Below are 12354 nucleotides of genomic sequence, written 5' to 3'. Positions count from 1 at the left end.
GAGAAGAAAGAGGCACAGAAAGGTGAAGTGACTCGTCCAATGTAACACAGTAGGTCAATGGAAGAGCAGGAAATGCAACAAATTCTCCTGACCCCCAGCCCAGTGACATCTGCTATACCACACTGCCTCCTTCATGGAGATAGGGTTGTGGGGGAAGTAAAGGAAACATTGAGTTTGGAGCAGCAGCTCATTTATTAAAAGTGGACAAGTTTAGTTGTAGTACAAAATTCCTCATTACAAATCTGAAAAGGTTCCAAACACTGTAGCATATCCAGTCAAGCATCCCCTGCGGGACACTTGACAGGCTGGCTGTTATGTTTAGGTCCCATCACACTAGATCCATGGGCTCAAGCTTCCCTTGGCCTGGGTAGGTTCCAGAACAGTTTCTTTGGCCTCTCTGGCATAGGTGCGACTTACTCAGATCCTGGGGGTTGCTCAATCCCTGTTCCATCCTAGGCCCTGCCCCCACTCTCCCCTTCTCCCAAGCCCCAGCACCTCCTAAACACCTCTGAACAGTTGTGGACAGGAGGTGCTGGGGAGAGGCACTGATCCTCAGGGCTGCCAGTGGGTGCTGAGCACCCACTATTTTTCCGCCCTGTGGGTTTATACTCCAGCAAGGGTGCAAGGCAGGGGGAGCTGGGAAATTGGATGTTGTCTTCTGTCTGTCCTTGAGTGGCCTAGGTAAAGCACTCAGGTAGCTCAGTTGGGTGTGGCACCACCTGCTGGCATGTTGGGTGATAACAGGGCAGCTGGCTGAATCACCAGCCCAGCAGTATGGTTAGGGGGCAAAGAGGTTCCCATAACTCCCAGACGTCACCCTGGGAGTGACAACCCATTACAGCCCCATTCACAAGGTTTCATTGGTCATTTTCATCTCAACGAAGATGAAAGCTGTTGGCTGTTTCAGGTACAAAACAATTGACCAGATTCTCACAAGTATAAACAGCCTCCCAACATGAACATACTCACCCCAGAGGGACAAGTAATAGTTGAAAGCATAACACAGGTTTTACAAAAGGTTCCAACATCAATCACTGTTTACTTTAAAAAGCACAATATACAGATCTAGACAAAATAAAATGATACACCATTCCCAGCCTCAGTTTCCTTACCACTTTGGAGTGTTTCAGGATTTGGGTCAGTATCTTTTCAGGATTCTAAGGCCTTTCTCCTAAACCTCTTTTCATGGTTTCTTCTCTGGGGTGTGGAGTCTGCTCTGTCTCTCCTCCAGAGAGCTTCCTTTGACCTTGGCTGGACCCACAGTCAAAGAAGTTCTGATTGGAGCCAAAGTATCTGCTATTACTTCCTCATACATTCATTAAATAAGAAACATCCACAATACAGGTCAGTTTCCCTCCACATTGTACAAGTCTTCTCCCTCGGTATTGCATGGGAAGGGTACATGGCAGCAGAGTTCATGGGACCCCCTAAGCTCATCACCAAAATACTTCTGATTAGCTTCTTAGGGCCATTTTGGCCAGGCTCCCTGCAGAGCAGGTCTTAGCCTGCAATGCCTCAGATCAGCAGACCCTGTCCCAGGGTGAGGTTAAAAAAAAAATCTTCCCCACTTCCTCTCACCCCCGAAGCCAAGCCTAAAATCTTCGCCTTCCCACTTTCTATCATCCCTCTCACATTTGATTACATCTCAACTGACTAAACTGAAGCAAGGATTAACCAAGGATTAACACCCCCACCCTTTTCTGTGTGTTGCCTCAAGCAGTCACTTTACATTTGTTGGGACTTTTCCCACCTTCTGGTGGGCACTACTCATTACTAACCTCAGTTTCCCGTTCTCTCAGAGGTGTTCCAACTCTCAGTACTGTTCAGCCATGCCCCAGTTTCCTCACTTCCTGCAGAAGTTTGGAGCACAGACAGTCAGCACTGACTGTTTCCCCAGCAAGGGTAGACTGAGATCTTGCCCCAATGGCTTGTGGGTCTGACCTAGGTGTGTGTGCATCTGAGCCCCCTGGGTTTAACCTTGCTCTGTTTGGAAATTATGTATCATAAGAAATATCCCCATAATCAGCACTTTAGAATCTTTTTGCTGTCCACAATGACTCAGGCCACTAGCAGGGCAATGCGGTTCATCACAGGGCCCTTCACCCACATCTGATTGCCTGCCAGCCCCACATGTGGTTTGACTATAGTGCATGCAGTTCCTGTGTCCCACCACCCTTCAAATGCCTCCCCATTGATTCACACCTCAAGGTCCCATTGGGGATGTGACTGTACACGACTCTCTAGGTACACAAGACATATGTACAGAAGGGTGGGGGTGTAAATTCAGTCACAGGCACATTGTACATCCTGTTTGCTGTCACTTGGTTAACCTGCTGCATCTGTGGCACAGCACTCTAGTTCCACTCTGGCCAGGCTGCCACAAAGTTAATCTGCTGGGAGGCACAGCCAACTCCTTGGCATACGTTCACCAGGCAGTTTGAATATTTGTGTCCCACTCCCTGACAGGTGCCGCACTTCAGCTCCTTGAAATCTTTCTTTGTGGTCAGCTTGGTGCTGCTGCCCTGCCTCACTTGGGTTTACCCACTTCCCCTCTATGCAGAGCATCCCCTTCTCCTCCTGGGTCCCAGGCATGGACCACTCCCCTCTGTGCCGTCTCACATCCAGACCAGCTGTCAGCAAAAGCAGCAGTGCATTTTCCCACCACACACACACACACACACATCTCCCTTGGGTCTGTCTATTAACCAAGAGTTCAGGTCAGTAGTTTGTAGAACTGCTTCAGATTCATTAACACACAGGCATCTTACACACTGTTAACACCCCAACCAGTTCCCCATTTCCACATGTAAACTCTTCAACTAACTCATAGCCTCTCTTCTTTGAGCCACCCTAGTTGTCTTCCTGAATGTTTTGCTTATGTAACCCCCTAGGTTTCTCTCACCCAGAGACTCTGATAAGGACTACAAATAAGGTAGAAGCTGCAAGGCCTTAGACCAGAGGTGGGCAAACTCCAGGCCACAGAACCCTCCTGCCCGGCCCCTGAGTTCCTGGCCTGGGAGGCTAGGCCCGGGCTCCTTCCCTGCTGTTCTCCCTCCCCTGCAGCCTCGGCTCACTGTGCCGCCAGCCAGCGCAATGCTGCAGAGCCATGGTCTGACCTGGTGCTCTGTGCTGGCTCCAGCCGGGCAGCACAGCTGCCTGTCCTGGTGCTCTGAACTGCGCGGCTGTAGCACCACCAGCCACCTGCGCTCCAGGCAGCACAGTAAGGGGGCAGGTAGGTGGGGGGGGGGGGTTGGATAGATGGCAGAGGAGTTGGGGTGGTGGTCAGGGAACAGGGTTTGAATGGGGGTGGGGTGTCAGGGGCAATCAGGAAGGAGAGGGGTGGTTGGATGGGGCAGCGGGGGGGCAGTCAGGGGACAGGGAGCAGAGAAGGGGTGGTTGGATGGGGCAGGGGTCCCGGGGGTGGGGGCTGTCAGGGGTGAGAAGCAGGAGGGGTGGGGGTCAGGCCACACGTGGCTGTTTGGGGAGGCACAGCCTCCTCTCACTAGCCCTCCATACAATTTCAGAAACCCAATGTGGCCCTCAGGCCAAAAAGTTTGCCCATCCTGCGTTAGACACGGGTCTCATCACGCTGGCGTGCCAGAGTCTCCAAAAGCATAGCCAAAGGATCACAAGCTCCATAATGTCTAGCTTCCCCCTCCCTGTGCAAAAAGGCCACATGGAACTTGTGCAGAAGGGGAAGAAAAGAGAAGCGCCCAGGGGCTGTGGAGTGCCACTTAAAAGTGGGGAGACCATAGATTTGCCCCCCACACATCTGGCCATTCTCCTCCCCACTATGGCTCTCCTCCACCAGCAACTGTGCCCCCTCTGGCCCCTACGGCCACTATCACCCAGGCATCTCAGCTCTCCAGGGACTCCCCTACCTTACCCTCCCAAGAGCCTCTCCCACCCCAACCCCGCTCCTTGGCTTGCCAACAAGGAGGAGTAAGATTTGCCCTTGGGTGACCAGTCCATCCTTCTCAGTTGGTCCCCAGGGCTGAAAGGGGCCACTGTGGTTTCAGCAGGTGAGAGCCCAGAACACTGCATGCTGTGCATGCACAGAGGGGCCTGTGTGCCAGCTATGACACATGCATTGCTAGTTACACATTCAATACACACAACCACACATGCACACCATAAGCACCCTCTCACTCCCCAGCAAACTACATCTCTGGACTGACAACCACAAGAGTAGAAAAATCCACCAGTAATGTCCATTTACTTACTTCAAAGGGGCATGGGTGGCTTCCTAAGCTCCCTGACCTATGGGAGAACCAGTCATGATGTTCTGGGCAGCCTGATCCTGAGGAGCTGTAGCTGGCTGGGCTGATAGTGGGTCTCCTTAGGGAGAGGAGATCAGAGTCCTCAGGCACAGGAGGAGAAAAAAAAGATAGTAGCCTTTGTGAGAAGCAAACAGCCAGCTTGCCTATAGAAAGAGCAGGAAAAGCATAGACTGGTGAGGAGCCTCACTGAGGCACAGAAAGGTGCCTTCTCAAGAAGAAGTGTTTGCTGAGCCATTTCCCTGCTAGGAAAGAAAGGAGCTAGAACTTGGTGCAGTAGCAACTTTCATCCCAGCCCTGCTACCAAATACCAGTTAATCCCCCAGGGCAATGAGAGGAACTTCAAACAACCAAGTCCATCTGAGGTCTGTACCCCTCTTGGGCTGATAAGGACAAACTGAATTATCAGGGGGACTGCCCCTACTACAATAAGTGAGTAGTGTAAAAAGAATATTCAACAGCCTTTTTTTTTTTTAAACTCTAGCACTCTCAGGGATCAGGAGTCCCCTCCAGCCTCTGCTTCAGGTCCATTCCACTTGTAATGAAGACAAGACAAGTCCTCTCCCCTCTGGAAAAGAAACATCTATGGGAAATCAAAAAGAAACAAAACTGACCTGAAACTCAGGCAGTCTTCCTGCAGTAGCCCTTTGGGCTTAGTCTACGAGGGCTGTAGTTCAGGTCCTCCTGTAAGGCTTACTGCTAGCTCCTTCTTCCCAAGCTTGTCTCAGCTACTCATTCACCCCCCAGGACATGGCAGGTTTTCCCTTTTAAACTCCTCCTCCCGCTGGGCAGAACAAAGCTTGCAGGTGTGTCTCCTTGAAAAGGCCCAGAGGAGCTCGTTAGTCACCTGTCAGTGTAACGGCATGTCCCTCCACACCTGCCCAAATAAAATAAAAAAGTTGTATATGTCCTTGTGGCTCATATTGTATCATAGATATAATTTTAGTTGTACAGATGTCAGTGTCTGCCTGTACAGAACTTTAGGGCTGACCCTGAGTATGGTAATAAAATTTAGCACATATGTAAGTGTTTGTAGGATTGTGGCTTGCTACCAAGACCATGAGTGTAATATAAATGGCTAAAGATCAGATAGAATCAAAAAGAGCATTCCAAAAACACAACAGTGAACTGTCATCATGCGGAGGCAGGGATGATGTGATGATGTTCTGGAGTGACAGGATAGTGTTTTTATGTGACATGTTTATGTGATTGCAGTTTTGGATCTGCTTAAATAGCAATCTGATGTAACATAACGACACTGTGTAGCAACAGTACAAAGTTGTTATGACTATGATGACCTATTGGCAAGCATGATCACATGGCTATGATGTGACAGTGCTATAATCTTTTACAAGTTGTAATGGCAAGACAGTGACTTGGGCTATGACATTTTGTTGCTGTATGACAGCACTTCACTATGACCTGATGATTCTGTGCTGTGATAGCATTTTGCACTGATCTGATGGTGTTTATCTGAAGCAGTTTGGTACTTCAATATCTGTGTTGCAGAATTAGGGTGTTTTGGTACATGGGATGATGGTTTCATGTGAGTTTGTCATTAGGGCACAATATGCCATTTATATAAGGCACAATGTTATGATACAACATACACATTCTAAACAGGTAGACTTAATTTTGCCAGATGAGATGAATGGCCTAGATCAGGGGTTCTCAACCTTTTTCTTTCTGAGGCCCCACAACATGCAATAAAAACTCCACGACCCACAACTACTATTTTTTTGTATATAAGAGCCAGGGCCAGCGTTAGGGGGTAGCAAGCAGGGCAGTCTCCGGGGCCCCGTACCACAGGAGACCCTGCAAGGCTAAGTTGCTCAGGCTCTGGCTTCAGCCATAGGTAGTGGGGTTTGGATCACCGGGCTTCAGCCTCAGGTGGTGGGGCTTTGACTTTCTGCCTTTGGCCCCAACAAGTCTAATGCCAGCCCTGCTTGGCAGACCCCCTGAAACCTGCTGGCGGCCCCTGGATTGAGAACCAGTGGACTAGCTGACCATGGGGGGGCCCTGCCAACAGCCAACACTACATTTCTGTGATTCTGGCATGGTGAGGTGACGTCATTTTTGGCGCATATCTCATTTTTATAAGGCCCCATGTGACCTCACGCATTGCGTACCATGATGTCACTGCTACGCAACGGCGTTCTGAATGACATCACCGTGCTACACTGGCAGTGCCAAGGTGACGCGCTGTGGGAGACAGAGCCGGGCCTGCGCACTGAGCCCGATGCCTGGCTGACGTCACGCAGTGTCCATCGGCAAGCTCAGTCTGACAGGCCACCGCCCAGCCGAGGGGGGCGGGGCGTGCGCACGTACGTACGTGCAGGAGGCGGGGCACGTTGTCTGCGCGGCGCCACGGCCACCGGCGGGTTGCGGCCGGGAGGGGCTGAGGTGATCCGCTCGAGACGCAGTCGCCGCCATGTTGTCCGTGGCCGCCCGCGCCGGCCCCTTGGCTCCGTACCTGTCGGCCGCGGCGCACGCCGTGCCGGGCCCGCTGAAGCCGCTGGTGCCGGGGCTGGTGCCGCAGGCCGAGAAGCTGCTGCTGGACCCGAAGGGGCCTGTGCTGTGCCGGGAATCGCTGAGCGGCCGAGCGCCCCGCGGAGGCCTCGTCGCCACCGCCAGCCTCAACGGTGCGGGACAGGGGTGGGGGCAGCCTGGGGACGGGCGCTGAGATGGGGCCGCAGGGACGGGAGTGTTGCTGGGGCCTGTGGGCCTTGCTGCCATGGGCAGCAGCGCTCGGGTCACTGCGGCCCGGCGGGGTGGGGGTCGGGAGCCGGCCCGGGAGGAGACTCGCACCACCAGCGGCCCCAGCCTCGGGTCACTGTGGGCGAGGGGCATGGGCCAGGCCAGCGTCAGGCCCTCTGCATCCGCACGTCAGCGTTGGCGAGGCCTTGGGGGTGACCTTGGAGGCTGGGGCTGCACGTCTCGTGCTCGGGTTTCTTCTGCAGCTCAGCTGTGAGCTGCTGACTCTGGTCTGCGCCCCAGGAAGTGTTTGTGTCTGGCCCCAGCGCAGGGAATCTCTTCAGCCCACGTAGGCCCTGGTGCAGGGGGGCTGTAAATCTCCCCGCTGTGCGGGACTGAGGGAGACTGGGAAACGTGAACAGGTTGAGCGTTTTCCATACGTGAGGAAGTAATTGAATCTAATCCAGGGTAAACTGTGTGATCACAAGCAGTGATTTTAAACAAGAGTTTGTGTGCTTGACCCCTTGGTAGGTCCTCCGGGCAGGATTTCACTTCCCCGCTCCAGAATGGGGAGAGAAAAGAAAACACTGCATGTAGCACGTCAGTGGTACTGAATTGTTTTAACCAGGAGTGAAGGACTCCATCTGAGACCAAAAGTGAGGGGGTTCTTTATAGTTACAAAAACAAGTTTTAATCTTGCAAGGCGACTCATGCCATCAGCCTCACTATTGTCCAATTCATGCAGTGTTTTGCAATTGTATGTGCAATAGTACTGACAGAGTAGTTCCTTTTAATAGACTGTTTGTATAGTGGATGACTTTACAGAACTTAATTTTCAAACTTAGCAAAGTCAGCTCTCCATGAAAACTTCCCATGCAAAACTTCAGTATAACCCCTTTTCCAATAACACTGTCCATGTGCCAGTTTTTAAAACTGGATGTATTTATTCTATTTTCTTATTTTTAAAAAAAATGGGCTTACACATTAGTGCATAAATATGGAGGCACAAGTGTTCACCAACTGAAATGTGAAATGCCACTTGGCCTTGTCTACATTGACGCAAGTCTTGTTTAAAATCAGGTTGAGGACATTTCTTAAGGTCCAAGCATTAACCTAGTTTCTAGAGACGGCAAGGCAATGAGGGTATAAGCCTGCACAAAATGGACAGAATAGTTTCTCTCAGCTTCCAGATTGCCCTTGTTTGATTTAGTTAATAACATTTTTTTATTGTAAATGGAAAAGTTGCAGCTGCACCTAAAGTGGTCACTGAATGTATGTGTTGGGGGGAGGGAGAGTCTCAAGTTCTGAGTGATCAACTTGAGACTGTTTTGGCTTGATTTTCAGAGGAGCAGAGTACCTGCACCTCCTCTTGGATGCAAATCAACCTCAGTCTCAGTTTTTGGGACCAGACATTGCACTTAGAATTAGCAGCTGCTTCTGAAAATTTTGGCCTTTATCTGACATAATTGAGATACATAGAACTCTGCATGACAATTTTCAGTCACATTCCAGCATCAGAACCCCACTTTAAAATCCTTAATTCAAACTGTCTTGTGTGCTGCTACGTTGTACAGAAGTCATCAAAATCTTCCAGTTCAGTGGCATGTAGTAATAGTTTTCACTGTGTGGTCTCAGTTTACACAGATGTTGGAAACTACTATTCCTTGTGGAAAGATGCTTTTGTAGTGATTACAATTACACAAATATTTGAGGCTGACATTCTGCTATAAAATGCACATCCTGACATTAATTTGACTAATACTTAAGTGGTTCCATTGAAGTCAGAGTAAAGTATATGTATAAATATTTGCAGGTTCATGGCCTAAATGCTTTTTTAAATCCATGTTTCTTAATCCCAGTGTTTCCGGGGAAACTTTAAAATGAAAAAAAATCTCAATTTAAGAATTTGTCATAGTCTTCCCTCCCTCCTACCTATGGTATTCTTCAGGTTCAGTGTAGAACATTAACATGTATAATAGGCCACCATTTAACCTAGTACTGTCTCCAAAAAATATATAAATGAATAAAAATTGATTTTTAAGTTTTGGGTAAACCATTGCTCATAAGCAGTCTTTCAATAAGAAAAGTATGGAAGGGAAGATTTAGCAAGGAAACAGATTTCAAGCTTTTAAGAGGTTATAGAATTTTAAAATGTTCTTTAACGTTGCTGTATTTTAAATAGTGCCAGGGCTCTTTAAATCTTTACATAGCTCAGTTGTGAATATAGTGTCAGATACTGGTGGGGGTGGTGGAGGTCACATGATAGAAACTGGTTAGGTTTCCCAAATGGTTTTATACTACCACAACAGGGTGGTAGCTGTTACTTTCTAACAATATGCAGTTATCAGATTTACTGTTCACAGAAAGTATTATGGACCTCTTTCCAATTTCACCTTGAATTCCTGGAAACAAAACGCTTCATAGTCAATATAGTACTAGGTTTTTATTATGAAGATGCTTGCAGTTAATAGTATTTACCTTTTTGTTGCAGCTCCAGCTAGTATTCGGTACATCCACAATGATGTCACAGTACCTGACTTCTCTGACTACCGTCGCCCAGAAGTGTTAGATAAAACAAAATCTTCTCAAGAGAGCAGCGATGCTAGGAAAGGGTTTTCCTATTTTCTAACCGCAACAACATGTGTAGCCACTGCCTATGCTGCTAAGAATGTTGTCACCCAGTTTGTTTCCAGCATGAGTGCTTCTGCTGATGTGTTGGCACTGTCAAAAATTGAGATCAAATTGTCTGAAATTCCAGAAGGCAAGAATATGGCTTTCAAGTGGAGAGGGAAACCCCTTTTTGTGCGTCACAGAACCCAGAAGGAGATTAATCAGGAAGCTGAAGTACCATTGACTGAACTAAGAGATCCACAGCATGATTTAGACAGAGTAAAAAAACCAGAATGGGTTATACTGGTAGGTGTTTGTACTCATCTTGGTTGTGTACCCATTGCAAATGCTGGAGATTTTGGTGGTTATTATTGTCCTTGCCATGGGTCGCACTATGATGCGTCTGGCAGAATTAGAAAAGGTCCTGCTCCAGCCAACCTTGAGGTTCCAAATTATGAATTTGTTTCTGATGACTTACTTATTGTTGGTTAAATAGCTGGACATTTGTCTGCTTCATCTTTTGCTGCATGAACATTGTGAAAAGGGGTTAATGTTCGGGTGTGGTATAAAACTAAATGATCCTAAAAATGTACCTAATTGTCTAAAGTCATTCTTACCAAGAAGTATGCTTAAATGCTTCTCAATAAAGAATCAAACTGAGTGATGTCATTTACTTGCTGTTATAAAATGCTGTTAGTGTCTAATTACTGAAGAAATCTTGATGGCAGTACCTAATAAAAAAGTTATGGATGCCCTGTAATAGGTATGGGTTGATGTAGCGTTGGAATAGAAAGCTTAAGATAGAATTTTCCATATTTAATCCTAGCCACTCTCCAGAAAACCCTTGCATATAGAAGAGGAAAAATCTGACCTGGGAACAACTCAGTTGTTTTAGGGAACAGATAAAAACTAATCTTTAAGAGGCAAACTTAAAAAAAAAAAATCCCTACTCATAGTTAGACATGTTATTTTAGTTTGAAATATCTTGCTTTCTACAGCAGTCTACATCGGTTATGACTTTGATGGTAGATGGAGATTAAAAACTGATTAAACTGCTGATTTAAAAGTAAAAACAAGTAATTCAAGTGTAGTGAGACTTCTGTATGTGGTTGTATGCCAGAAAAGTCAAGTTCTAATCTCATTAACTTCTTAAATAGAAGCAGTTAACTGGCAAACAAAATAGTTTACTGATGGGAACTCAACTTTCTAAATCCACCCCTCTCCCCCCCAAAAATCAAATAGGCAAAGTCTGACGAGGAAGCATGATAATATTCATCTATTCATGCTTTAGCACTGCTAATATTTATATTTATGCTTTCACACACTTTTATCAGTCCAGAAAGTTAGATGAATCATTATAATGTGAGAGAGAGCCATAATCCTTTCCTTTTTAAAGCATATGTATTTTGAAAGGGTTAGTCTGTCGCTTAAATCTGAAAGTGTCCTCATTTTAACATTGCCACAAAAGGAGATGGTTTCCAATGGTGGGTTTTATATAATATATGCACAACTAGGAAAACTGGAAATCTATGCTCGTGGCTTTAAGAACAGACTGCCATATCTGAGTAGCATAATTCTTCCATGTATGACTTGTGTAACCTCATAACAGCTGTTAAATTCTGCAACTCTTTTCAACCTCTATGAAACCATAAAGTATTAACATAAAATATTTACTTCACTTTGCAATATTTGTCTGGCATTAAGCTGAATACCTCTAAGCTGGCGTTTTTAAAAACTGCTTCCTCTACCTATATTGCATGGATCCCATTCTATTAATTTTACATTTTTTTAATAACGAACATTCCTAAATTGCATCCAGTCTTATCAAGTCACTTTCTTGTCAGTCTCTGCCCTACCTCAGCTGGCTTTGGGGAGAGAAAGCAAGACTAGTTGAGTATTACAGCAGTATGGGCTCATATTCGTAGAATTAACGGTTTATCATTTTTGTGATAACACCTTGTTTTATAATGGATATTCACAGAATCTAGGTAGGTTCACTTGATGCCAAAAGCCTGCACTGGCAGCAAGCCATGAATCTGAGTGTGCCTAATTTACATATATACAAGCATATTTGCTTGGATTTTCCTTGACAGTTGAAAACAAATTACTTATTTAAGTTCACTAGCAATAACGCAGTGTTATCGTCAATTTATATTGAGGGAAAAGGAGGAGGTAAAGAAAATAACTTTCTACTTTATGAACACTTGCTAATCCATAACTCCCCTGTGAGCTAGGTAAATCACCATATTCATAAGAATTGTGATATTCAGAACAGCAGTTGATGCAGTCTAGTCTTTCATGTCAGATACTAGTCAGAACCAGATGCTTCAGTCAATGTTGTAAGAATTAACGCTGGGCAAGGGATGATAATTCTGTTTCATGGAGGATTTTGAAATTATTATTGAAATTTTGAACAGCCAAAATTCTTTGAAACAGAATCCAAAAGTTTTTTTTTTAAACAAATCCGAATATTTAATTTCTATAACTTTAAACTAAATTCTACCTGGAGGGCTGCTGGAGAAACTGGAACACCTAGCTGAGATGGGAGCCTTGGAAGTTATGCTCTCGAGGCTTCCCAGGTCCCCTTGAATCTGCAGAACATAATTATTCTGAACCCACAGCATTTTACTCATGATCCATAAGTGAAACCTGAAAGATTTTACATATGCATGATGAAGTATCAAAATGAGTATAAAAAAATCCATTCCAATTTCTCTTAATATATTCATTTTACAATGTTAAATATGTAGGTCTAAATAAGGGCTGCATCTGC

General features: G+C 46.2%; 1 protein-coding gene and 1 long non-coding RNA gene across 3 annotated transcripts in view; one reads left to right on the top strand and one right to left on the bottom strand.

Moving 5' to 3' along the window:
* LOC123349228 overlaps positions 1 to 5004 on the bottom strand; it is a 35680-nt gene extending 30676 nt beyond the window's left edge. The window contains exons 1-4 of one of the 2 annotated variants that reach the window (XR_006573422.1): positions 4892 to 5004; positions 4224 to 4423; positions 1779 to 1850; positions 1113 to 1274 (exon numbers count right to left, since the gene is read on the bottom strand). This is a non-coding gene — a long non-coding RNA (uncharacterized LOC123349228). Of the gene's footprint in view, positions 1 to 625; positions 1275 to 1778; positions 1851 to 4223; positions 4424 to 4891 lie in introns of those variants that run through there. The other variant, XR_006573421.1, reaches the window with a different exon arrangement.
* A 1623-nt stretch (positions 5005 to 6627) lies between these two features.
* LOC123349235 (cytochrome b-c1 complex subunit Rieske, mitochondrial) lies at positions 6628 to 10241 on the top strand. Its single transcript, XM_044987132.1, has 2 exons — positions 6628 to 6919; positions 9463 to 10241. Exons 1-2 carry the CDS (start codon positions 6709 to 6711, stop codon positions 10071 to 10073), a joined length of 822 nt encoding a protein of 273 aa, XP_044843067.1. The 5' UTR covers positions 6628 to 6708; the 3' UTR covers positions 10074 to 10241.
* The last annotated feature ends 2113 nt before the right edge of the window (positions 10242 to 12354 follow it).

This window comes from Mauremys mutica, chromosome 14, assembly GCF_020497125.1.
Source record: "Mauremys mutica isolate MM-2020 ecotype Southern chromosome 14, ASM2049712v1, whole genome shotgun sequence".
NCBI lineage: Eukaryota > Metazoa > Chordata > Testudines > Geoemydidae > Mauremys > Mauremys mutica.
The sequence above is the reverse complement of the archived record's forward strand: the minus strand, read 5'-3'. Positions and strand labels throughout refer to the sequence as shown.